Source organism: Diceros bicornis, chromosome 14, assembly GCF_020826845.1.
Source record: "Diceros bicornis minor isolate mBicDic1 chromosome 14, mDicBic1.mat.cur, whole genome shotgun sequence".
Taxonomy (NCBI): domain Eukaryota; kingdom Metazoa; phylum Chordata; class Mammalia; order Perissodactyla; family Rhinocerotidae; genus Diceros; species Diceros bicornis.
The window spans coordinates 22,816,472-22,844,069 of NC_080753.1; the positions used below are offsets into that span (position 1 = coordinate 22,816,472).

General features: G+C 46.0%; 2 protein-coding genes across 3 annotated transcripts in view; one reads left to right on the forward strand and one right to left on the reverse strand.

The window, feature by feature from the left end:
- The window catches only part of BICRAL (BICRA like chromatin remodeling complex associated protein), a 90,873-nt gene extending 67,590 nt beyond the window's left edge, over positions 1-23,283 (reverse strand). The window contains exons 1-2 of one of the 2 annotated variants that reach the window (XM_058554360.1): positions 23,100-23,283; positions 64-325 (exon numbers count right to left, since the gene is read on the reverse strand). The gene's annotated coding sequence lies outside the window, so the exon portion shown is untranslated. Of the gene's footprint in view, positions 1-63; positions 326-14,878; positions 15,904-23,099 lie in introns of those variants that run through there. The other variant, XM_058554361.1, reaches the window with a different exon arrangement.
- Positions 23,284-25,524: 2,241 nt separating this feature from the next.
- Positions 25,525-26,756, forward strand: TBCC (tubulin folding cofactor C). The gene has a single exon (XM_058554362.1). The coding sequence runs from the start codon at positions 25,565-25,567 to the stop codon at positions 26,600-26,602; it is 1,038 nt and encodes a 345-aa protein (XP_058410345.1). The 5' UTR covers positions 25,525-25,564; the 3' UTR covers positions 26,603-26,756.
- The last annotated feature ends 842 nt before the right edge of the window (positions 26,757-27,598 follow it).

Sequence of the window (27,598 nt, forward strand, 5' to 3'; positions counted from 1 at the left end):
TTCTTTTTTTTTCTCCTTGAAATTTTTATCACAAAATTATAATACACTCAAAGGGAAACTCACCGTCATGAAAAAGCAGTGCCTTGTCAACGGGGTTTCTGCGCCATCGCACCAGGGGCGGCGGCGGCGGCGGCGGGCGCGGGGCGCGGGGCGCGGGCGCGGGAGCTCCCGGCCGAGCGGCGCCGGCCACACGCGCTCCGCTCTCTCTCTCGCTCACCCCCGCGCCGGGCGGCGGGCGCCCGCTCCCCGCGCCCGCCCGGCCTTCATGCTCTGCGCCCGGGCACACCGCTCGCCTGCTCGTCTACCTCCAAACTTCGGTTCTCGCCTAGCAAAAAATGTGGAGATTAGGAATTTTTTAATTAAAAAAAAATTTTTTTTTTTAAATCGAGCTCCAAAGCTGTTAATTCCTGTTTCCTTTGAGATTCTTTTTTAACTTCATAAATATCTTGGTTTATTCAAGAAACAGGTTTATTATTTATTTATTTATTTATTTTTTTAAGATCTACAAGATGCGTGCCATTCTCCGCAGGCGCCCTGCACACACACACACACACACACACACACACACACACACACACACTCCAGTTTTAGCTCGACGGGGGTGGGGGGTGTTTAAAAACAAAAAACACAAAACACAGTATTTGTTTAGAACTCTAATTAGAACAAGCCCCAGTAAATACTTTTTTCCATATGCTTTAAAAAAAACTAAAACATCACTTTTAACTTAGTTATTTGTCAAATAACTGATTCATTCGAACTTTTAAATGTACTAAGCTTTCCTTGCAACACCCTCTCTTTCCATTCCAAAGTGCTGTAAATCTTATCTGTGAAATCTGTATGTCAACATTAAAAGAAAACAAAAAACAACTTTAGTGGTCAAGATGAAGGTGAGCTAAGTCACTCTCAAAACATCCAATTCCTACTGCCTTCTCTTTATGTAGATATCCTTTATCCCCACATTTGTGGAATATTCATTACATGATCCCCCGTCTTAAAAAGGGAGCTACCCAACCTTTTAACACTCTTTGGTCCAAGTATAATTACCACGCGTTTTAAATCTCAAATCTCAAATTGTTGAGATGTCTCCATAAACCATCTAGCACCCAGAGTGTTTAAGTGTTAATTATGATAGTGTCGATTGGAAGTGGGAGCCTTTGTGATCTTGCTTAATAACATTTACTTTTCCTGTAAACGCCCACAAAAATATAGTAGGGGTTTTGTTGTTGTCTTCTATTTTAAACAAACATCAAAGATATGTAAAAGATGAATTGTACAAGCATGTGATTCAGATTTTTAAAAAATACATATGTAAGCCCCAGAAATGTTCTATAATTATTTTAAATTAGTTTGTAATACATATAGCAATGGAGCTTCTGTTGATAAGCAGAATGTTCATACCCATCTCTCCCAGATATTTGGTGAGTTCTAAAGAAAATTATCCCTAGATTTAAATTAAGTGAAATTGTTTAGTTTCTATATCCCCTTAGCATTAAAAAACATAATGGTAGTGCACCTTGCTTACTTTTATAAGGATACTGTAACTATACTATATTGCACAAAATAAATGTCAAGGTTGGTATACAATGTTGTCATATTCAAGATAGAAGATCTTTTAAAAAAACAAACCATATCTTGTTCTAGTAAGTGCCACTCTGTCATTCACAATGTATGCTTTGTATTTAGAAGGTGCCCTAAAAATACACTCAGTGATTTAGTATCACATAGTATCACTGATGTGTTTTCTCAAAAGAAGTTGTGCTTCACATTCAGCCAAGGCCTTCCTGAAACAGTAGGCTTCGCATAAATTAGCATATTTCTCTACGCTTGACAGTTGGACCAACCAGTTTTCTAATTGGCTTGGGAAATTTTTAAACATGTTTTAAAGTGCCTTTGGATTGGCTAGAATTTAATTATAATACCCATTTCGAAGTCTTACATTTCAAAAGAGTCCATGGATTATTCATTGCAATTAGGGCCCACCAAGCAAGTTTTACAGCTGTTGCTCCATAGCTCCCATGAAATATTAATGGATTTCAGAAAGTTATTCTCCAAAATCAGCCAGAACCCCAAAGGAACACAGATCTGACTTTAAAAGATCACCTTACAAAACTGAATTTATATACTCATAAAGAGTGGAGGGCAGGGCTAGCCTCGCGGCTCAATTGGTTAAGTGCACGAGCTCCACTGCGGCGGCCCGGGGTTCGCCGGTTCGGATCCCGGGCTCGCACCGACGCACCGCTTGGCAAGCCATGCTGTGGTGGCGTCCTATATAAAGTGGAGGAAGATGGGCATAGATGTTAGCCCAGGGCCAGTCTTCCTCAACAAAAAGAGGAGGATTGGCAGATGTTAGCTCAGGGCTGATCTTCCTCACACACACACAAAAAACAAAAATACAAGAGTATAGGGCATTGCAGGCTTTTTAAAGAATGCCCAAATTTAAGAGCATTGACATTTATTGCGTGTCTACTAAGTGCCACCAGACATTATTCTAGATACTTTATTATTATATTATACATTATTGCATGAGTCTTCACACAAGCCCATAGAATAATGTTTAATTATGCTGATTTTGCAGATGAGGCTCCCAATGGTTTCAGTAATTTGCCTGGGGTCATCAGTCTAATAAGGGCTGGTGGGGGGACCCAGGCCTGGTTGACTCTAAAACTCACCCTCTCTTCAAGTCCTGAAAACGATCTTGGGAACAAGCAGTCCTTGCTGCTTCAGTATAAACAGAGTTTAGTGGTGTGGCATAGGCAGAGGGGACAACTCTCTAATTAGGGAAGACCTACTTTGAGAATGTCAGTGGTCAAATCTCATTTTAAATTTGGGGGGGTTGCAAATACTGGGACAGCAGTGGGGAGAATCTCAGATTCACCAGGCACCACCAATATTGAAATCATTTAATAACACCACAAAACAAAAACAACTTCTTAATTTTTTTCCCATGTGATTAAAAAACAGCGTTTTAAATAAGGGATATGCCTTTATATGTAAATTTTTAAATTATGGTTTATATAAACAGGATTTTGGTATGTGAATGTAAGATTAGGAAACTTTTTAAGAGGCAAGTTCTTAAAATGGCTTGACTCTATGCAAATAACTTTAATTGTATTGCCTACAATTTAATTATGTACAATTAAATGGCCATTCCTATGATTCCCATCTGTGTATGTGACCTAGAAAGGAGGGCAACTGGGCACAGAAAAAAAAAAAAGAGGATGTAATTATAAGTGAAATGTTCTACATGTGTTTGGCCTTCAAATAAACAGGCCCAAAGTCCACATAACAATTAAAAGTGAAAATGTTTCTGTTTTTTATATTCTCCCTCCAAATGTTCCCCTTGGTTGGCTGGCCATTCTCAGAGGGGGAGAATGCAAATACTGGGGATTAAGTGGTGATCCGCATGACCAGAAGTGTCCCGATCACAGAAGCACCAAAATAACCAGGTGAGTTAGTAAGTGCTCTATATAGTGTTCGTGAAATAAAAATTTAAAAATTGTCAACATGCATAAATAAGGTGCATACCTTTATTTATACCTGTAGGGGTGCTTCTATTCTGGGGCTTAATTGCACTGGCTCTGTATTCAGACTGACCTGGGTTCAAATTCCACTTTTGTCACAGAGCAGGTGTGTGGCTCCGGGCAAGTCACTTCACCCCTCAGAGCCTCAACTTCCTCATCTATAAGACGAGGATAATTATAGTACTCATGTCTGAAAGTTATTTTAAGGATTCAGGAACTAGTGCCTGTAAAATGTGTAGCATGGTGCCTGAGACATAATGAGAGGTCAATACATTTAGATAATATTATATTGCCTTCCTTTAGTTATGTGTCAGGTTGAACCATGGGAAATCTTCCCATGTAAATTCCTGATGGCAAGCTCATACGATTAAACTTAATATATCTCTCTTATGTTCCCTCCTGGATAGGGAGCTCCTCAGGGCTTTCTATTCTCCAAGGCCTAGCAGAGTACTTTGTATATAGTTAGCTTACAATCAATACTTGTGGGATAAAGGAAAAACAGCCCAGTCCACAAGATGTATAAGAACACAAGAAATGAGTGTATCTCTACCTAGAGACTTACATATTTAAGGGAATACGGTAAGTCTCCCGGAACCACATAAAACCACTGCCCAATTGATCACAGGCAGTATAGCCTAATGGTTTAGAGTTCTCCCCACAACCCCCATCAGTTACAGCTTTATCATTGCCACTTTTTAGCCCTGTGATCTTGGCCTACTTTTTTAACTTCTCTCACTCCGTTTCCTCATCTGTAAGATGAAAGTAACAATACCTCTATCTCAGGTTGGTGGAGGGAGAGGAGAGTTAAATGATGTTAGGTATACAAAACCCTTGCTTTAGTGCCTGTATATAGTAAATATTCAATAGTAGTTCCCATTATTGTTGTGGTTGTTAATGCTATTATTAGAAGTAATGTAGAATTGTTTTCAAAGCAATGGTAAACAAGCAATTTATTGGAGTAATTACAAATGTTGTCAATACCTTGCCTGCATTATTATTTTATTTGATACATGAATATAAACACTTTAAATCATCTTTGTAGAGACTAAGGCTATTCTAGTCATGACATATTTCAAGCTGGTTATTTTCCTTGACAGACTTAAAAAAAATCTGAACTCCTACAAGCTTCTAGTACAAGGATAAGGAGTACAGCAGAACTGTTATTAAAAAAAGAGACATTCAGCACTCCCACTGGCCTTGCTGTCTTACACATCTAGCCTGTTTCCCCACAGAGTGTGTGAGGGGGAGGACAGTCATCAGGTTAGGAGGGCACCACGTGCTGCTGGAAAGCATGGCTGGGACGTCCCTCCCCAGCTCCCAGGGCTCTCTGGTGCTCTGCCCGAACTCCTAACGTCTCCTGAACAGAGCATTCCTTCCACTCCGCCGTGCCCAGGAGGGTGGTGGATTGTAGAGGCAGTAGAAGAAGGCTCTCATAGGCTTTAGGGTGCTACTTTAAGCACCCTTGGAATTTGGCGAGAAAGTCAGCCTCTAAGATAGGAAACCCATATAAAGGGGCTTGCTGAATGTCAGTGTCTTTTCTGAAAATGAAACTATTAACAAGTAAGACACCTGAAGAAGGAACTATCCCTGAAAGATGACTTGTAAATACAAGCTGAAGACAAAGAAATAAGTAGATACTAAGCAGGCACCAAGATATATCCTCTACACTGAAGGAAAAAAACTGAGGGAGTAGAGACACTGCATAACCCCCATAAGTATTTCGATCACTAAAGAGCCATGTTCTTATTTGAGTGCAGGAAAGTTAATCAGGCATTTTTGGAGCTCACGTGAAATACCCCTCAGACCATACAATTCTCTCTTTCCTAAATCTGCTAAATACTAGTTCCATTTCCCAGATATTCTGATGCTATCAGGGTGACACCCTGAGCAAAGGTACCCAAAAAGGTTGACACATCTCCCTCACTGTAAATCGTACTAATCAACTAGCAGTTGGGTGTATGTATCAGTCCCTTGTGAGTTAGAGTAACTGGAATCAAGTCAAAGACAATCAGGAGTGTGTTTAGAGATGGGCGATCAGAGCAAAGGACAGGTATGCTCTTGAGGTCCAGCTCACATGGGACATGGTGAAAACCTGATGAATGATTCCTGCCCCACCATGGGCACAAATCAAAACTCAAGTAATCATCTCTCCTTCCAAATCTGATCTTCTCTCTAGTCTCTGTGTTCACAGACCAATTCCCTAGATATTTTAGGATCGGCCCTGATTCCTTCTCGCTTTCTCACTTCCCTTAACCCATGCAACCCATCTCCAAAATCTCCCTCAAATCCAGCCCCTCTCCACCACTGTCTTCACTGGAATTCAGGTCGTCATCTCTTCCCTGGCCTCCCAATTTTACTTCTCTCCAATCAATCTTCTATTTAAATTACTACAAAAATTACCTTCTTAAAACCCAGAGTTGGTTCTGACACACCTCCCTCAGCACCTCATTGCCCAGGGAAGCTTATTAGAAATACAGATTCCCAAGGTTTCATCACCAGAGAAGTGGAATTTCTGGGGAGAGCTGAGGCCCGACATTTGTACTTTCAAGTGGTTCATTAATTAGCTCCACCTGCCTCCCAAGGCGCATTTCCAGCTGCTCCTCTCCCAGTACCCTGTGTTCCAATCATGGAAAACATCCTGTCCCTGAACAAACTCATCCCGATTTGGGCATTTCCTTTTCCCTCTGCCTGGAATGCCCTTCTTCCTCTGGGGCAAGTCCACCATTCTCCAAAGTCCAGCTCAAATGCCACCTCCTCTGGGAAGCCTTTTTCCATCCCCTACATCATGGCTTTCAAACATCTTTTCCTGAGACTCAATCCTAAGAAACAGACTTCACATTGCAATGCAATAGATAAACAAATAACTGACAAAGTTTTCCGATAACATAAACTTACTATGGAGGATGCAACTTAATATATTTCATTCTACTCTCTCATTTTTTAAAGTGCTGTTAGCCAGCTTGTAAATAGATTTCATAAGCCACTAATGGAGGCAACCCTCATTTGAAAAATACTGCTTAAAGTGAATAAATGACTCCCTTCTCTGCATGTGATACATAACTTCTATTATACTATTTATTACACTTTAATTACCTATTTACAGTCTGTCCTCACCCCCCACTTCCGTCCCCCAAATATGCACACACCACAACCAAGTCAGCATACACTTGGGCAGTTAGTTACACAGCCGTTGACAAATGCAGAAATAATATTGGAGAAGGAATCATTTAATTGCTTTTGCTCAAGTCTAATTTTTTTTTTTTCTTTTCTGGTTACGGTTCACAGCATAGTCTCTCAGCGACTCCCAAGAGGCTGGGCCTGGGAATCATATTCGCTTCAACCCTTAAGTTAACAGCAATTTTAAAAAACAGCTGTTGTATTTCAGTACAATTTAACCAAGGTGTAAATTCTTCCTCCTCTCAAAAATAAAAACCGCGTACAGGCAATACCAACCAGAAAATATTTTGTCGGGTTGCTAGCTTGCCAAGATAGTGCAAATGTGGGCAAACAAATCTCTTACTTAGATACTTAGAAGCAAATAGTCAGAAACCTCAAAACCCTCCTTCCGTACCACTTCAGAAAGGAAACCCCCCCACCCCCCGCAGGGCGGGTGTAGATAGTACAGGGGCCTTTCTCTCTGTGCTGCCTAAAGCTCCATCTCTCACTAGGCTGTCCCCATCAACACAAACAAATGAAAAAAGTAGAAAGAAACCAAAAGAAACCAGAGCAGCTAAAAGGAACCGCGGTAATGAATGCGGGCGCCAAGTTCCGGTGCAAATTGTACCTGCGATGGATGCGCGGGCGAGACAGCGGCCCACAGGGGGAGGGATCCTTTTTCTGCAGCACGTGGCTCCATCGACAGGAAACCTGCCTGCGACACCCGCCAACTCTGCACACCGCTCATTTGCAGCATCGTCATTTGTGTGATGCTGATTTGCTCTATGTTCTCGTAAACGTACGTACGTGGAGACATTCACTGAAAATATATTGTGGGCTTGGGGGAGCTGGCCCTAGGACTGGCTGGAAGTGGAGGAGGGACAGTCACCAAGTATCAGAGACATGCTCTGGGGGCCAGAGGAGGGAGCAGGCAATTCTGTCCAAAGAGAGAGGGGAAAAGGAGATACTTTAAAGCTGGGTTTTAAAGGATGAGTAAGAGTTCTTCAAAGAATGTGGGGAAAGAGAGGAGAGAAAGGCTGCTGCTTTCCACACTGCAGGTCATAATGCAATAGGTTGTGAAATTATGAGATTGTGACCAGCTTTCATCAGAAATGAAATAGCCTAGAATAGAAAACATCTGAATATATCACAGGTAATGAAGGTGTAAACTCTTTTGTGAAATGTTTCCATTATAAATGCGTCTATGTACACATGTACTGGTTTGTGATATAAAGTGTCTCTCTTACTGTGGTGGTGATTAAAATATTTTCAAACACAACAAAACAAAACATCTAGGCAAAAAGGGGACCCACTTGAGGATGGTTAAATAAGACTGCTATGAACAGATTTGAATTTCAGGAGAATAGGTGTGGTGGCAGTGTGAAAGATGAGGGGACAGAGGTGAGGGCTCAGAGGACTCATGGTGGTATGTTTTTGTAAGGCTTCCCCATATTAGACAGCAAGCTCCTCCAGGACAGAAACTCTGTGTCACGTAGCTCTCAATTCTTGGCACCTGCCACACAAGCAGGCACTAAATAAATGTTTGTTGACTGAGCATGGTAACTAATCTTCAAGATGACTCCCCATGAGCCTCACCCCGTGATGTTCTCACCTTTGTGTACCCCCTCCCACACTATACCAGGGTTGGTCTGTGTGAACAAGAGAATAAGGCAGAAGTGGGCTGGCCCCGTGGCTTAGCGGTTAAGTGCGCGCGCTCCGCTGCTGGCGGCCTGGGTTCGGAACCCGGGGGCGCGCACCGACACACCGCTTCTCCGGCCATGCTCAGGCCACGTCCCACATACAGCAACTAGAAGGATGTGCAACTATGACATACAACTATCTCCTGGAGCTTTGGGGGAAAATAAATAAATAAATAAAAATTATTAAAAAAAAAAATAAGGCAGAAGTGATTGTCACTTCTTAGGTTAGGTCATAAACAGCTGCAGCTTCCATCTTAGGTGTTTTCTCTGCATCACGCATTCTGGGGGAAGCCAGCTGCCACGTCCTAAGGACATTCAGTCTATGGAGAGACCCACAGGGTGAGGGACTGAGGTCTCCAGCCAATGGTCAGTGAGGAATCGAGGCGCATTCTGGGGGAAGCCAGCTGCCACGTCCTAAGGACATTCAGTCTATGGAGAGACCCACAGGGTGAGGGACTGAGGTCTCCAGCCAATGGTCAGTGAGGAATCGAGGCTTTCTCCCTGTCGTGCAGCAGATCATCCCCCAGCCTACCCTTCAGCTGACCGCAGCCCCAGGGGACAGCTTGACCACAATCTCACAAGAGACCCTGAGGCAGAAGCTCCCAGCTAAGCTATGCCTGGGTTCCTGACCCACATACTGGTGATATAATAAATGCTTTTGTTTTAAGCTGCTAAGTTTTGGGGTACTTTCTTAAATCTTTTTTTTTTTAAAGATTTTTATTTATTTATTTTTCCCTCCCAAAGCCCCAGTAGATAGTTGTATGTCATAGCTGCACATCCTTCTAGTTGCTGTATGTGGGACACGGCCTCAGCATGGCCGGAGAAGCCGCGCGTCGGTGCGCGCCCGGGATCCGAACCCGGGCCGCCAGCAGCGGAGCGCGCGCACTTAACCCCTAAGCCACGGGGCCGGCCCTGGGGTACTTTCTTATACAGCTACAGACAACTAATACACTGAGTTATTCATGACGTCTAGAAGAGTTAACAATAATACCAGTATACTAGAGTTGCCCATTGTTTACTACCAGGTTGTTTTTTCTCAAAGAATCCGTCACATCACATCTTCAGCCTTAGTAGATTAGGGAAAGGTCCCTGACCCAACCTGGACCAACTGGATCCTCTCATCTGGTATTAGTACTTGGCACACAGGAACTGGGTCAGCTGTGGGGAGCAGACTATAAGCTGGAAAGACTAGGGGTCAAGGCCACCATTTTGGAGCACTTATAATGGGGTCCAAATAAGGGGGTGGGAACGGAAAGGCCAGTGTGTCAGGGAAAAGAAGATTCTTACCAGGTGTGGAGGGAGGAAGAGGGGAGGAGAAAGTGCTTGATGGTATTCTAAGCCCCTTGAGGCCTGGCTGCCTTTCTAGCATTTGGGTTGGAAGATTTTCCTTCCTTATAATTATTCCCCATTTTACTTGCTCATCTATGAGTGAGTTCCCTTTCTTGCAACCAAAGATCCTCGAATACGCCGCGGGACAGCTTCTCTCTGGCGCTGGCCAGGGGAGCAGTTCCTCCTGCTCTGGCAGGCCAAGTATCTCTCTAGAGAAGAATAACTTGCCGGAGACTAAGCTTTATTATTATTGCTGTGCAAAAACTGCTATAGATTGAGTACAAGGTCCTTTCAGACCATCCAACTCCTTTTGCCTTAACTCCATTTTCACCAAGTAATCCTTTGATTATTAATGTGCTTCAATTTAAAAAGTTGTGTTCCAGCCAGCTGACCTAATCATTCCAGTGGTTGGGTAGGTTCATGCCCATTATAAATCCACAGACTGGCTTTCGAGGACAAATCATTCTTGAGTAACCTCCATTTCATTTCCACTGCCCTCGGTCAAGCCCTGTCGTTTATCCAACGAACCGTTTCAATAGCCTCCCGACGGCACCTCCCCTGCTCCAATCCATTCTCTTCACAACTTCTCTTCCTAAAACACACGTGATGCCTCGCTCCCTGCTCAGGGCCCTCTGATGGGTCCCCAGTGCCTTCGGAATGACTGACGGCTCCAGCCCCATCTTCCACCACACCCCTCTTGCTCCTCCTGAGTACTCCCCACTCTTGTCCTTGGCACTACTCCCAGCTCCTCAGTACAACTGGTGCCTACCCTGCTCTGCTCATGTTTGTCCCATTGCCCGGCATTCCTTTCCTCTGGGAACCTCCCCTGCCTGCCCACTCTCCCCTCACTCCTCTCTTTGCCCCTCTTCCTTCTTTCCTTTGTACTTCCAGAGAACTTCCTCCCTCCTTTATAACACACACTGCAGTTGGCTAGACTTATAATTAGTTGCCTTCTTGTCTGTCCCTGGATTGTGAGCCTCAACGAGACGAGGACTATGCTTTGTTTATTTTTATACCTCCCCTCAGCCCAGGGCTCACTACAGCATCTTGCATCAATTGGTTAAACTAACATTTATGGCGTGTTTACCATATCAAGGCACCCGGCTGGTGCTGGAAGTACCAGACGCTCAACAAATGGTCACTGACTCTATTACACTCAGTTGGGGTGGCCCGAACAAGTTTCCCCTGGACCTAATGACATTCAGGTGAGGTGCCTACTGAGCCTCTGCATGTGCAGAGCTGAGAGAGCAGTTAGCCTCCCAGTGACATCCAGAGTGCAGATGTCATCAATGAATGAATGAATCACAGCCTAACTTTTTTTTTTTAATAAAAAGTGAGGCACAATTTTTCATATCCTGATAAACTAAGACGCCTCTCCCCTTTTCCTCTCTTTCCCCCTCTTTCTACAGTTGCAATTATGACACACAGGCAACATTAGAGAATGCCAGTTGTAGGTCAGCAACTACTGGAGAATGGGGATGGGGGTGGACCCCCACAGTTATCTAGTTTATGTTTTAGAAGAAGGGCATGTGGGTCAACCCAAAAGTGACTTGACTATAGTTCCTTCAAAAGAGTCAGTGTCTACATGTGAAGGCAGAAGCAGAATCTGGTCGTGATTTGCCCGCTGACAGTCCATCCCTGTTGTGTCCCCACTCTTCCTCTCCCATCCAGAGTCGTGGGATGGCCTCAGCTCTGGGCAAACCTGAGACAGCGCAGCATCCTAAAGAGCGTAACCACTCAGATAATATCAGGGAACTTCACAGTCAGTCCTAAAGCAATTGATCAAGAAGTATCAGGACTAATAAGCAAAAAACAAACAAAACAACACGTTTTCTCCTCTTTTTAAACAAAAGTGAAGATTTCTACACACTAAGTTTCTATTTCCAGAGGCTATATAATAAATGAATACTGCCTCAAATCAATGCTCACCCCACAGGTCCTAAAAAGGCAGCAAAGCATATCGCACAGACCCCGGACAGCCTCTGGAGCCACCCACGGAGAGCTCCAGGAGCCGCCAACCTGTAGCACCTGTGGCGGCTTTGGCTTGCTGGGGAATCGCACCTCGTCAAGAGGCTCTTTCTCGGCACCATCTTCACACCTCAAGTCTCACTCAAGCTTCACCTTTCACAGCATGGTCATTCTTCAGACAGAAACAAACTTTTTTATTACTTTAAGGAGTTATGCTCTTAAGATAAAGAATAAAAAACAGCATGCTCTGTAGAAATGCAGATGGAAGGCAGGGGGCATGGCTCACTCCTGAGCTAAATGACTGTCCCCCAACCCTGGGCCTCCCCTCCTAGGATGTACTCAGATTTGTGCCTCAGCAAATTTCAAATTACGACATGTCATGGACCACTGGATCCCTCCCAGGGAGGAGGATGCACAACCGTTAAAGCCACAAATGCCTTAGACCGCAGCCCCTGTTCCACAGTCACATTCCTAAATCTGTGCGCCCTTGCTCCCTCGTCCAGATCGGCATCTTTCACTTTTTATAAGCCAACTTACATTATTCTTACAAACGAAAGGAGAAAGAATCTGAAGCACAAATAGGTTCCCACTTGACAAGGCATTTTGCGGGAACTGGCTCAGCATCCATATTTCTTTATTGCTATCATGTCATAATGACACAAAAAAAATCCTTTTATCCATGCCAATGAACACTTTTGAGCCCCAAAATGTACAAGACATCATTCACAAAACCATTTTTTCAGACTTTCTTGACCATAACCTATAAAAAGAAATACACTTTTTATCTCACAAGTCATGTATATCTATCTATCTATATATAATAAAACCTTTTTATGAAACACAATGCACTCTGACATCTTATATTCTATTTTATTTCTTTTACCATTTTGTTTAAGGCAGACCACCATCTACTAAATGGATTACATGACCTCACTGGGTTGAAACCTGTGGTTTGAAAACACTAGTTTATAGTATTTCACAGAAAAATGGTATCCCATAGCAAATAATGAAATCCTACCGAAAGAAGAGAACCTTAAAACTTCTAGGCAGAAGAGTTGAAGAGGAATAATTTTTTTGCTTCTTATGTAATTTTCAACTGCCAGGATTCTTAAAAAGCATTTGATCTCCATGAATGACCATTTATACAAAAGCCTTTAATTGTCTCAAAACCTTGTGGGTCACTATTCCTCTCCTACTGAAGAAGAAAGAAACTGAGGCAGAAAAGGTACCCCCTCTTCTGTATTAAAAACTCACACCTGATTGGGAATTAAAATTTAGCTGTGTCTTTTAAAGAATCTTAAAATTGTTGATGCTTCAAATTATCACCCTCCTGTCAAGGTTACCGTGAGATGAAATGAGATACTATAAGGGAAGTTCCTGGTGGCCCCTGCTATCATTTAGGTTCTTGGGTTATCTCTTCCTGGACATGCCTGGTCTCTGTGTGACCTGGGCGCTCATTCACTCACTGAGCACCTGCCCTGTTGGGCAACAGAGGACAGGGCATCCCTCAAGGAGTTTACTGGCTCCATCGCTAAGAATAAATATTACAAACGAGGATTCTAGTGTGCCTGGGCTGAGGGTTTCATTTATTCCTCCAACAGATAATTATTGTGAGCCTTCCATGCCAGGCATGATGCCATGTGCTGGGATTATGGGGTATAAAAAATAGTAGACACAACCACAGCCCTCATGGAGCCTACAGTCAAATAAGAGCTTAGCATTTGTGAAAATACTGAACATTCCATTAATATTACATAACATATGGCGGTTCTACACTCCCTTATGTAAAGTGAGGTAATATTAGATCATTGGTTCCCAAAACTGAAGATTTCACGGATAGAAAGGCTTTCATAAAAGAGATACCAAAAAACAGTGGGGGCCAGCCCAGTGGCATAGTGATTAGGTTCACATGCTCTGCTTCAGTGTACCGGGGTTCGCAGGTTCGCATCCTGGGCGCGGATCTGCACACCGCTTGTCAAGCCATGCTGTGGCAGGCATCCCACATACAAAATAGAAGAAGATGGGCCCGGATGTTAGCCCAGGGCCAGTCTTCCTCGGCAAAAAGAGCAGGATTGGCAACAGATGTCAGCTCAGGGCTAATCTTCCTCACACACACACAAAAAGGATATGATCTCACAATACAGTTTTTTAAACTGAATGAATGAAGTGTCATAAGAAAATCGCTACATAGCTTATTTTTTCCTTTTACTCTAAGCCAGTTTTTGTCCTGGTATTAAAGGACCCCTCAGGGCTCACCCACGCTGACTTTCTAGGATTCTTCAGTTTTCTTTTGCAGCAATACTTACACGTAAATTCTGCCCAGATAGCCCCCAGAATTGCACAAAGGCCAGAGACATGTTCCTAGGAGAATCATTAAAGGGTCCTTTCTAAGAAAGTCATAGTACACACAGCAAATTCCGCCTCCACCACTGCCCTTGAGGACTGGGAAGTGCAAAGGGACGAAGGTCTCGGTGTCTGGAAGGTAGAAAGGAACCTGGCAATTGCTGAGGGTCTACTACAGCCTGGCCAATACATGCTACTTTTCCACGCATTACTTTATCTGACATCACAACCGCCCCAGGAGAAATATATCTTTCTTTACCCTCACTTTATAGTTGGAGGAAACTGAGCTAGAAAGGTTAAGTATCGTGTCCAGTGTCACACAGCTAGTAATCAGAATTTAAACTCAGATCTGTCCACTCACCGCCACCACCACGACTCACAGAGGGGAAGGGACATGAGGGAAAGAACAGACGCAGACAAGTTGTAAGAGATTTATGTGCCTTTTGACATGAAAGGCATTTGAAACTATATTCAAAAGACAATTTAAAATGCTGACTACATATATATCACTCTATCTTACAGTCAACAGCTTAGGCAACTCTTTAACTAGGCCTCTTTCCTGATCAGCTCAGCAAATACCCTGCCCTCCGCCCCTGGACTCCTTCCATCCCTTACCCTAGAAACGAGAACAGCAAGCCCCCGGCCCACTTCTGATCACAGTCCTAGGAGAGGTCTTGCTTCTGGCCCAACTCTTCATCCATTAACTCAACTATTTAACAAGCATTTATTGTGCACCTCCTGTGTACCAGGCACTGTGCTAGGCATACAATGTGGAATAAAACACATCCCCCCTTGGAGGAGCCCAAGCTGCAGAATAGACATCTGTAAATAGATACTGACTGCACAGCCTGATAAACTCACCCAGAGCCAATGGAGGGGAGAATCCAGATAGGCTTCCTGGAGGGGGAGACGTGTACAACCGGTCTTGTAGGAGGCAAGTGCCCTGTCGTGTAAAGAAGATAAAGCATAGGATCACAGGCAGTGGAACAAGGGAGCGAGCAAGCAACAGGTCCCACATGGACCCACCAGCTCTCTCTCCAAACCTGCTCCTCTGGCTCATTATTGCCTTAGGCGCCAAAGTCGCCATGGCCCCAGCTCCTGAAGCCAGAACCTTCCACAACTCTTCACTCTTTTGTACCCCTTACTTCTAATTAATCACCGAGTCCTATCTAGCCTCCTTCTCAATCTCTCTCTGACATTTTCCCCTCTTCTCTACCCTCACTCCCATCACCGCAGTGCAGTACCACCATTTTTCCTTGGCTCTCGCAACAGCCTCCAAACTGACATCAGTTTACTTTTGCTGCATGTGAATCCATCCCACACACAGCATCTAGATGGATCCTTTGTTAAAGAAAAAAAAGGGGGGAGGGGGATGTCCTTACCCTGCTTAAATCCTTCACTAGCTCCCAGAGCTTTCAAGATTAAGCCCAAACTTCCTAACGGAGATTTACGAGACCCTTGGTGGTCTGACCTCTGCCCACCTCTCTAACTCCATCTCTGATCCCCACTTCCAGCTTCAGTGTGCTTCAGTTCTTCTAGCACGGGGGCCTTCCAACCCTGGCTGCCCATTAGAACCACGTGGGGAGATTTAAAAAATACCAGTGCCAAGGTCCCCCTCCCAGAGATTCTTTTTTTTTTTTTTTGTGAGGAAGATCAGCCCTGAGCTAACATCCATGCCAATCCTCCTCTTTTTGCTGAGGAAGACCAGCCCTGAGCTAACATCTATTGCCAATCCTCCTCCTTTTTTCCCCCTTTTTCTCCTCAAAGCCCCGGTAGATAGTTGTATGTCATAGTTGCACATCCTTCTAGTTGCTGTATGTGGGACGCCGCCTCAGCATGGCCGAACAAGAGGTGCGTAGATGCGCGCCTGGGATCCGAACCCGGGCCGCCAGCAGCAGAGCATGTGCACTTAACCGCTAAGCCACGGGGCCGGCCCCCCAGAGATTCTGATTGAATTACTCAAGGGAAGTCCCGGGCATCAGGATGTTGTCAGGTCCCCCAGGTGATACGAATGTGCAGCCAGGGTTGAGAACACTGCTCTGGTCTAACACAGCTTTTTCTCATGTCCAGGTCTGCTACACAGGCCCTGTCTCTGTTGTTGGAGGCACTGGAGCTATCCTGGCTTCCTGGCCACGAAGCCAGGGACTTCTTGTCTGTCTTGTTTGCTGTTGTATTTCCAGCACCTAGAACAGTGCCTGGAACACAGATGGTGCTCCGTGAATGTTTGTAGAAAGAAATGAGTGATGACTCTACTTTCTCCCTTCACCTGGTTAGATCTCACTCATTCTTTAGGACCCAGCTTAGATTTCTTAAAAGAAACCCCCTTCTCCGATTTACCTAGTCTGGGTTAGGTTACCCTGTGTGATCTTAGCACCAGAGATTCCCTCATTATAGTGTATATCACACTATACTGTAATTGTCTGTATCCCTCACTTAGCCTGTAAGCTCTGAGGGAGCCTTGTCTATGTTCATCAATATATCTCCATCACTGAGCAAAGTGCCTAGCATACAGTCGGTGCTGACTAAATAAGTGCAGCATGAATACAGTCATGAGCCGCATAATGACTTTTTGGTCAACTATGGACCACATATACGACACGGGACATCTTATGATCCGGTAAGATTAGTACAGTACAGCCTACGTCTGTTGTAGGCTATACCATCTGAGCTTGTGTGAGTACACTCTATGATGTTAACACAATGAAGAAATCACCTAATGACGCATTTCTTAGACCATATCCCCATCATTAAGCGACACATGACTGTAAATGGAAGTGAACGAGCATGGTCTGTTGGTGATGCAGCAGAGTGTGGTGCGGCTGGAGTAAAGGCAATGGGGAGATGAGGTACCCTGGGACAGGTTGTGAAGGGCCTGGTATCCACACTAAGGAATCTGGAACAGAATTAGACGATAGGGTGTCAGCAGAAGTTTTAAGTGACATGATCAGCTTGGATTTTTGGGCAATAACTGGCTGCGACATGGAAGACTGAGGGAATTCAGGGAAGCACAGGGGTAGAGAAGCAGATGGGAGTCTATAGCAGCAGCCCAGGGAGGAGAAGATGAGAAGGAGGCCAAGGCATGAAGAGAGGGACCAGACCTGAGAGAGAGAAAGAGAGAGAACAGTACTTGCAGACTAGGTGGGCCAGCGAGGAAGAGTGAGGCGCAGTGGATGACTCTGATTTCCTGCTTGGAAGACTAGGGATGTGGTATCGGGAGCATAGTCAGACAGTGGTGGTAAAAGCTTGGACTCAGGAACCAGATGGCCTCAATTCAAACCCTAGCTCTACCACTTACTAGTTCTCTGTCCTGAGGAAATCACCATCTCCTCTTCAGTTCTTCATCTGTTAGCTGGGGATAATAGCAGTAGCTACATCACAGGGATGTTGTGAAGACTGAATGAGGGAACACATGCAAATGTGTGGCCATTGCCCGGCATGCAGTAAATGCCATATAAGAGTGAGCAAAACTATCTACATACAGCATCGTGGATTATCTGCCAAGATGGCTGCCAGCAATTCCTTCCATTCCTTTAAGCGCCTGCTGCTCCACCCATCAGAGGTGGAGTCTGTTTCTCCTCTCTTGAATCTGGGCTGGCTTTGTGATTTGCTTTGACCAAATGAAAGCGCTAGAAGTGACATTGTACCAAGTCCAGCCCAAGCCTTAAGAGGCCTGGCGGCATGTGCTTTTGCCCCTTTGGAAGCGAACCACCACCTAAAGCATGAGCTTGACTACTGAATGCTCAGCGACCAAGTGTGAGAGAGCGGCCACGTGGAGGAGAAGCGAGGTGCACCAGTGACGGCCAGCACCAAGGCCCCAGGCGTGTGGGTGAGGCTGTCTTGGAGGCTTCAGCCCCAGCTGAGCCCACAGAACTGTGAGAAATAATAAATTATCGCTGTTTTAAGCCAGTAAGTTTTGGGGTGGTTGTTACACAGCAATAAATGACTGAAACTTATGTACAGAAGAAGAAGGACATCACTGGGGCAATAAGGGCTTCATTTTAGGCCATCTATTTAAGGTGAGGTATTTTGGATAGAAGATAGTTACATGGATAGTAAATAGTTACATGGAAATATCTAGAAAACTGTAGGAAGTTCAGCTTTGGGCTCAGGGGAGAGGTGGAGGGAGGAGATAGGGATTGGAGAGTTATCAGCACATGGACAGGACTTGGTGCCCTGGGAGAAGGTAAGCTTGCCAAAGGAGGTAAGAGAAACAAGAAAAGGGGTAGAACTGTGGCCTCCCAGATATTCAAGGGGTGGGTGGAGAGAAGTCTGTGAAGGAGACAAGCAGCAGTGATCAGAGAGGGATAGAGAACTAAGACAGAACCAGGGAGCTGTACTTTGAGGAGGGGTAATCGAGTGCTTAGAGCAATGGCTCTGAAAGTTAGGAGAGGATGGGGAGAGGGGGAGGTAATTAGCTTTATTTCAAATAAAGAGGCAGAGGCTGAAGCCATGTGACAAGGGGCTAAGGGGGAAATGATAATTGAGAAACTGGACACAGCTAATGTAGATTACTTTTTAAAAAGTCTGTTATTAAAACCAAACTCATAGAAACAGAGTAGATTGGTGGTTGCCAGGGCCGGGGGGGTGGGGGATGGGTGAAGGTACTCAAAGGGTACAGACTTCCAGTTATAAGATGAGTAAGTTCTGGGGATGTAATGTACAGCCTGGTGACTATAGTTAATAATACTGTATTGTATACCTGAAAGTTGCTAAGAGAGTAGATCTTAAAAGTTCTCAACATACACACGCACACACAAAAGGTAGCTATGTGAAGTAAGGGACATATTAACTAACCTTACTATTATTGTGGTAATCATTTCGCAATATATACATATATCAAATCATCATGTTGTATATCTTTTTTTTTCTTTTGCTGAGGAAGATTTGCCCTGAGCTAACATCTGTTATCAATCCTCCTCTTTTTGCTTGAGGATTGGCCCTGAGCTAACATCTGTGCCAATCTTCCTTTATTTTGTATGTGGGTCACCACCACAGCATGGCTGACGAGTGGCGTAGGTCCACAATCGGGGTCTGAACCCGCGAACCTGGGCCACTGAAGTGGAGTGTGCTGAACTGAACCTCTAGGCCACAGGGCTGGCCCCACGTTGTGTATCTTAAACTCATACAATGTTATATGTCAATTATGCCTCAATAAAGCTGGGGAAAAAATAAAGCTAATTACCTCCCCCTCCAAAAAAAATCTTTTTTAAATAGAATAAAACAAAAAGTCTGTTGTTAAGAGAAGGAAGAAAGTTAGAGCATTCACTTGGGTGGACGATAGGACAAAGGGAAAATTGTTTTGAGGAAACTTACTTGCTGAGAGGAGATGCCAAAGAAGAGAGACATGCGTGATGCCCAAGGAAGAGAAGATGACTGGCAGCTGGAGGTCTTAGGAAATGGGAGGGAAGGGACAGGGGACTCAGGTAGCAAGCTTTGCTTTGGTGAGAAGGGAAAGAGACAAAGAGGTGGATCTTCACAGACAAGTTATACGTGAGATGGAGGCAGGTGAGGTTCATATCTGGTGGGCTCTTTCTCTGTGAAGACTAGGTAAGGTCATCTGTTGCAGGCAGTGCGGGTCTTGGGAAGGGTGATGTAAGTTTCTGAAGAGTTTTGTAGGAAACGTGTGAGGGGCTACAGGAGTCAAGCCTCCAGACTCTTCTGGAGAAGCCGCCTGATGGAGATTCCCTGCCTTCTGAGGGTCAGGCTCTCAATACCAGCTTCTCTCCTCTGCTCTGCCCCAAACCCCATCTCCTTCCCCTAAGCTGGTCTCCAGCTTAGACTGCCCGGCTGGGAGGTTCTCATTCATTCCCTCAGTCATTCTCCAAGTACGTGCTGAACATCCGCACCACCCAGCCCCATTTCTCTGGGCAACGTACTCTCCCTATTCCCACAGGGCTTTCAAACCTGCCCCGCACTTTTCAGACACCCTGACCCCTTTCCTCCCACACCGAGCAGAGGACCTCACTGCTACTCTATAGAGGACACAGAAACCATCAGACACATCTGCCAACGACTAGACGTACAAAATACCTACAGCTGCACCCTCGCCTGCTGATGCAGCATTTTAAAACTGCAGTTTAATTTAGGGAGTCTTGATCAGCATTTTTTAATGCAATAAATAGAACAGAAAATAGTATCTATTGCACATAGTAAGAGATTTACTGTTTCTTAAAACTTCTGTTTCAATTATGACGCATCTATTACTATGGATTGAGGCCAAAAAGTTCGTGTATGTTAGAAAACTTTCATAATAAAAAGTTAACACTGCAATGGAGAAGCTGTCCCCCCTTGTATTTACCGCTAATCCTTGCAGCTGTGTTTTGGGTCCCCCCCACCGCCCCCTGCCACCCCCTCCTCCAGCCTTTTCAGGACAGTTATATTACAGACCTTGTTTTTCTCTGTAAAAAAACAAAAACACCTCACTGGCCTCCTCCCATCCCCCACTCACTCCCTCTTCTCCTTCACAGTCCAGCCTCTCCAAAGAGTGATCTGTATTTGTCATCAGCTCCATTACCAGACTCCCGCTCCTTCGTCTCACCCCTGCAGTCTGCCTCCTGCCCACATCCCTCCCCTGACACAGCTCTCCATAGTGTCACCAGTGACCCCATGAGCCCACACATCTAGAAGACACTTTTCAGCGTTCACTCCACTTCTCCTTGCTAATTCCTACATGTCTTTCTAGCCTCCGCTCCGTGGGGACGTGGGGACGGAGGCCTTCACTGGCCTCCCCAACAAGGTCAAACCTCCCCTCGAGGCACTCACTGTTCCTGTTTCCGTCATAATAGCTGTCAGTTGTCACTGTTACAATTTCACATTTGTTCAATCATTTGCTCAGATCAGGCCTCCTCAAGGAGGAAAGGAACTATGTCTGTCTTTATTCACCTTGGCAGCCTAAGGGTCTCCCTGGCTCAATGCTGGGCACAATAAATGCTTAATAAACTGATGCTAGATAAATAAACAGTGCCAGCCTCTGTGCTAGGCATTAGGTGTACAATGATGAAAAAAAGTTCCAGAAAGTGAAGGGTGCTGAGAGTGAGGAAAGCCAGGGCAAAGCTGGAAGGAAGGGGCTGCCCCGTCCTGCCTCCCAGACCAGTGTGGAGCCTTTTCAAGAACAGCATGTGCGGGCCAGCCCTGTGGCGTAGTGGTTAAGTGAGCGCGCTCTGCTGCTGGCAGCCCGGGTTCAGACCCCGGGAGCGCCCCGATGTACCGCTTGTCAGGCCATGCTGTGGCGGCGTCCCATATAAAGTGGAGGAAGATGGGCACAGATGTTAGCCCAGGGCCAGTCTTCCTCAGCGGAAAAAAAAAAAGAGGAGGATTGGCATGGATGTTAGCTCAGGGCTGATCTTCCTTACCAAAAAAAGAAAAAGAACAGCACATGCCTTCACAGCTGTCATCTTTCACTGTCTTTGTGTCCGAAATGTCAGCGACCAAGTTAGGAGAATTTGCCTAACATTTGCTACTTGACATGTGGAGCTCTTTAATGAGCGCTTTATATCCACTATATTCAATGTTTGCTGAAAGATGAACAGGTGACACCTCCTTCTGGCATCGAGCTACTAGAAAACAGGTCCTGGATCTGTTTTATTTGCCTCGTTGCAGCTGGCATCTCCCACTTGCACAGGGTCCCTGATAAATATTATAGAACAGCTTTATTCTTTGCTGTCTAACCACACCCAAAGACTGTTTTATTTTGCTTAAACGCTTTAGAAACTTGGTTATTGATTTCTTGTGGCATATCACTACACAAATATTCACTCTACATTAAAAGATCAAATAAATACGACAAATACTCAAAATCTAACACAGTATGGCGACACAACCAGCAAAATCCCGACTATGGGACACTCTAGTGAACAAATGATTGGGTTTTTTCAACAAAATAATTGAGAGACAGAGAGGAAGGATTTAAAAGTGATTTAAGGGTCATATTAACTAGATACATTGCATGGAACTTGTTAGGATCCTTATTCAAATAAAATAACTTTAAAAAAAGGAGGTTACAGCCTGGTGGCGCAAGAGGTTAAGTGCACGTGCTCCACTGTGGCGGCCCAGGGTCCTCAAGTTCAGATCCCCGGCGCACACCGACGCACTGCTTGTCAAGCCATGCTGTAGCGGCGTGCCATATAAAGTAGAGGAAGATGGGCACGGATGTTAGCCCAGGGCCAATCTTCCTCAGCAAAACGAGGAGGATTGGCAACAGATGTTAGCTCAGGGCTAATCTTCCTCCAAAAAAAAAAAAAAAAGGAGGTTATAGGGGCTGCCCCGGGGTAGCGGTTAAGCGCTTGCACTCCGCTGCAGCGCCCGGGATTCGGATCCTTCAGCTCCCAGGTGTGCAGCAACACACCACTTGTCCAGCCATGCTGTGGCGGCGTTCCATATAGAGGAAGATGGGCATAGATGTTAGCCCAGGGCCCGTCTTCCTTAGCAAAAAGAGTAGGATTGGTGACAGATGTTAGCTCAGGGCTAACCTTCCTCACACACACACACAAAATAGAAGTTACAGGATAATCAGAGAAATGTGAATATAGATTGGAACTCTGATGATATTAAGGAAATATCACCACTTTTTTGGAGTGGGGTGATGGTACTGCGGTTATGCTTTAAAAGGGTAGTCCTAGTCTTTTTGAGATACATATTGAGATATTTACAGATTGTAAAGTATCAAATAATATAATATCCGAGATTTGCTACAAATTAATCAGAGTGAGGTGGGGTGGGGAAGTGGCTAAGGTTTTAGAAGCAAGAAGGTCCTCAGTTGGTAATTGTTGCATCTGAGTGATGGTACATGCAACACTCTTCTCTCCACTTTACTATGTCTGCAATTTTCAAAAACCTAAAAAGTAAATCTAACAAACAAATAGAACCACAGAGGAACTAAATTCTTGTTAAATAATTTTTAAAGTCTGTAACACCTTAGAATTCTTTCACTTTTCAAGATGTCTAAAAGAGAGCAGTACTTGGATTCACAAGCCCTTGAAGGTATCTTCGAAAGAAGGATTCAGAACTCATGGGCTGCTTGCTTTTTGCCACATTTCTGTTGTAATGTGTCACCCTCTTTCCTTCCATCAGAACAGGCACTTACCTCTGAAGAGCTGGGATCCATGTCAAGGATGTACACTGAATGGACTGCCCTCAAACGTCAGAAAGAAGTCGCAAACACAGTCTGGCAATGCCAGAGGTTTCGCAGCTTTCCTACTGCTTTTGAACTCAGAAACGTAGCTTTATATGCATGTCTTGACTACCTGTCTCGGCTTGCAGTTGTGCTGGGGCTGTAAAGAACTGTCAAGCCAATGTCTCATGATGACCACTCCGCTGACCCCCGTCTATTCCCACTCCAGCCTCACATCAGTCTTTGAAGCTGCCTCCAACACACTGGGTCAACAGAGTGACCTGTCCGTTTTTGTTCTTTACTGATTCTTTCTCATAAAAGTTTGAACTAGCCAACTTAAAATATTCGGAAACTTCTGAAGTCTATGGGACTCTATGCCAAAACCTGTTGTTGGGCAGAAATGAAGTTCTTGAAAGAGTTTAATAACATTCAATTCCACCTCTGATACAGACAACACTAAGCACCACCCACAGATCACTATGGCTAATATAGAAATTCTGCCTCACCCAGCTGCAACTCCCAAGTCCAATACACCTTGTTTGGCTACAAACTTTCCTAATTTGAGTGGGACTGATTCAATTGCCAAGAAACGTAAGGGAGGTAAGTCAGGCTTTTTTCCCCTAGCAAAATAAATCTTCTCTAAGTCTTGCTCTGTTAAATGCACTCTTCATAAAATACAGCAGCTACTGCATTCCTTCGTATGACTTAGACAAGATAACCAGCTGTACGTACTTCATTCACCAGCCTCAGAACCACACCTCACAAAAAACAAAAAGCCTCATCTATCGCCCATGAAACAAAGCGAACGAAAATGAAGAATACATACTACAAGCGTAAGCACAGGCATTTTTCAGCTTCCCCGTTTCCATCGGGTGCACGAACACACACACACACGACCCCCCACCCCCGCACAGAATTTGCCAAACGGTGTGATCTGTGCTGACTTTCTGCGGAGAAATACGTGAATTTACGTGTTTTGTTTTCTTTTGTTTTTTGTTTTAAATGGGAAGGAAAGGAGGAGAGTGGGGCGTAAAAAACTGGAAATAAGCCTTAATTGTCTCGTTTCCTCCCACCTTTTCTGCATCGAAATGCACGTATATCAGTGAAATTTCAAGCCACAGTTTCGTGTGCAGTTAAATACCCCAACCGAAAACGGTGGAGGCTGGGAACTGGGGGAGGAGATAAAGGTGAAACCGAAGACTGGAGGGCGGGCCGGGCCCCGGCGCCCCGCGCCGCCCGGGCGCCCCGAGCACGCGAGGTCGCCGCGCCGGCCGCCGGCCGCGTCCCGGTTCGCGCCCGGCCCGCTGCCCTGGGTTCTGCTAGTGCCTGCGCGGTCTTGACTGCCCACTCACACCTCCGGCTGGTCCCGACTTTAGGCTGGGCTCATTCACTTCCGGTGACAGATTCCCTCCCACCTCCTCTAGAAATAACGTAACATTTCCCCCCTCGCCTTCCTAAAGACCGACGGCCCCACAGAGAGCCGCAGAGCGCGGGCTGGGCTCTCACCCCGCGCGGCCAGCGGCGCCCAGCTGCGGAGGGAGTGACCGCGAAGGGGGGGAGACCGTGGGAGGAAGAGGAAGGGGGTGTGGAATCTCACCCTCCCCCCGCCTCCACCCCTGCGACTGCAGCAATTGGCCAAAAAAATAGTAATCTGTTTCTAGACTCCCCCTGGGCCCCCTGAACCCAGTTGCAGTGAGGAACCCAGGCTCTCCCATCCCGGTGCCCCTCGCCTTTTCCTGTCCCCGTAACTGCCTGCGGGGATCCAGGAACCCCAGGCCACGCCGAACTGCAGCGGCTGGGGGGGAGGGGGCGGGTAGGATGAGAATTTGGGGGCGGCAAGAATGGGTTGGGGGAAGGGGTGGCGGAAGGGAAAAGAAAAAAACAGAGGCATGCAAGCGGCTCCCTAGCCAGCTGTTCCAGCTGCCGCTTCCTCGGGCGCGGGCCGGGCGGTGCAATATTCCCCCCCTCCATCTTTCTCACCACTACCTGTCCCCCTACCCAGCACACGCACACATTCCCCCCACCAGTAGCAGATCTCCGGCCTGTAAGGGGGTAGTAGGGAGGAGCTGGGGGGGAGGGGGAGGCCTGCGAGTTTCTAACCTTGTTCTTATAAACAAACCCACATGTGCAGCTGCCGCTGCTGCAACTCACCCCACAATCCCGGATATAAGTCCTGCCCCTTTAAGAGGAAAAAAAGCTTCCCCCGCCTGCCTCCCACCCCACCCATCCACAAGGACCTTTGTCTCCCCACCCCCCTTGTCAGTCAGCCCCGCCCCATGTCCCCGCCCCCTCCGACGCTGAGGGACCAATGGGCGAAGGAATAGGGCCGGGGGTCCGACGTCAGCGTGGCCGGCCAATCACAGGACTCGTTGGTGGGAGGCCTCACGGAGGGCGCGCCTCGAGGAAGGAAGGCAGGAGCGAGGAAGCTGGAAGTCAAGATGGAGAGTGCTAGTTGCTCTGCGGTGGGTGTGGGGAACGGAGACATGGGGTCCCAGCGGGACCGCAGCCTGGTGCCCGAGCGGCTTCAGAGGCGAGAACAAGAGCGGCAGCTGGAGGTGGAAAGACGGAAGCAGAAGCGGCAGGACCAGGAGGTGGAGGAGGAGACGAGCGACTTTTTCGCCGCCGCCTTCGCTCGGGAGCGGGCGGCCGTGGAAGAGCTTCTGGAGGGCGGGCAGTCCGTCGAGCGGCTGGAGGAGGCGGCCGCTCGGCTCCAGGGGCTGCAGAAACTTGTCAATGACTCGGTGTTGTTCCTGACCGCCTACGACCTGCGGCAGGGACAAGAGGTGCTGGCGCGGCTGCAGGCGGCCCTGGGCGAGCGGCGCCAGGAGCTACAGCCCAAGAAGCGTTTTGCTTTCAAGACCCGGAGGAGGGATGCTGCTTCGGCTGCCAAAGTAGACGCGGCTCCCGGCGCCCTGGCGGCGAAAGACATCCTGGTCTCCCCGCCGCCCTTGAAGGAGGAGGGAGGCTTCGGCTCCAGCTACGTCTGCGGCTTCTCCAACCTGGAGTCCCAAGTCTTGGAGAAGAGAGCGGAGGAACTGCACCAGCGCGACGTCCTTTTGACCGAACTGAGCAACTGCACGATCAAACTGTTTGGCAATCCCAACACACTGCGGCTGACCAAGGCCCGCCGCTGCACGGTGCTCTGCGGCCCGGTGTCCACCTCCGTGTTCCTGGAGGACTGCAGTGAGTGCGTGCTGGCCGTGGCCTGCCAGCAGCTCCGCGTACACACTACGAGAGACACCCGCATCTTCCTGCAGGTGACCAGCAGGGCCATCGTCGAGGACTGCAACGGGATCCAGTTCGCTCCTTACGCCTGCAGCTACCCGGGGATCGACAAGGACTTCGAGGGCTCTGGTTTAGATAGGAGCAAAAATAACTGGAAAGACGTTGACGATTTCAACTGGCTGTGCCGGGATGAGGCCTCCCCGAACTGGAGTATTCTTCCAGAAGAAGAGCGAATGGTCCAGTGGGACTAAGCAATTGTCACTCGGTTCTTCACTCCTACCAAATACTTCCCATGTGGGACTGACTCCAGCTAATGGGACCCCAAAGTTTACTTACTGTAGTATTTTAAGACTTGAGATTGTGATAGGCTCTACTGTGATTTCCATTAAATTATGACAGATGTGACACTTGAAAGCATTTGTGTTATTTTGGTAATGTCTAGGAGCTTTTATTTGACTATGATAGTTTAAAGCAATAAGGGAAAAGTGTGGCTATGTGCTGGTTTATAATGATTTGTCGTATTAAAAACTTATTTCATGATAAATTAGGCCTTCAATAAATATTTGTCTAATAAATGAATTCAGTAGGGTTCTAGTAGGAACCAGTTAATTGGAAGTATGGTATCAAATCTATGCAAAGTACCGTTAACTAAGAGCTTTTTTGAATTGAAGGTTTGACTTCCAAGGTGTTTATCAGCAGGGTCCTGGAAGGACTCCTCTTTGGTCTTCAGCTACACATTAGCTTAGGCTTCTAGAATCCAGCTACTTAACGACCCCAGGAGGCTCATGAGTCTTACCACTATAAAGCAAAAATAATTATAGTTACCAGTTTTAAATCCTTAAAATCTTATGAGGTAGGTTCTGTTAGCACCATTTTTCAAGTGAGGAAACAGATGAGTAAGTTGCCCAAGGTCACACAGGTCGAGGGATGGACTGGGTTTTGTAACCCGGTAGTCTGGCTCCAGAGCCCACCTTCTTAACCCCTACAAGATAGTGATTTTGAATAGTGTTCGTTGAGTTGGAAAGAAAGCTTCCAAAATCATTAAAGAGAGCAAATTGCTTTTCTTAAATTCTCGGGTGTAATTTTGCTACGTGTCTTCATACGAAAGGAATTGGGACAAACATCTAACTGTCTTAATTTTTCTACTCTCATTTTGCTATAATTCAGTATTGTTAACAAATTTGGCTTTTTGCTCTATACACTACCATCCAGTTTTCTTAAATGGAAAGTTGTAAGTTTCAAAAAGG

What these genes read in the sequence shown, in the direction of transcription:
- TBCC (XM_058554362.1), top strand. Translation starts at nt 25,565, where the DNA reads ATGGAGAGTGCTAGTTGCTCTGCGGTGGGTGTGGGGAACGGAGACATG.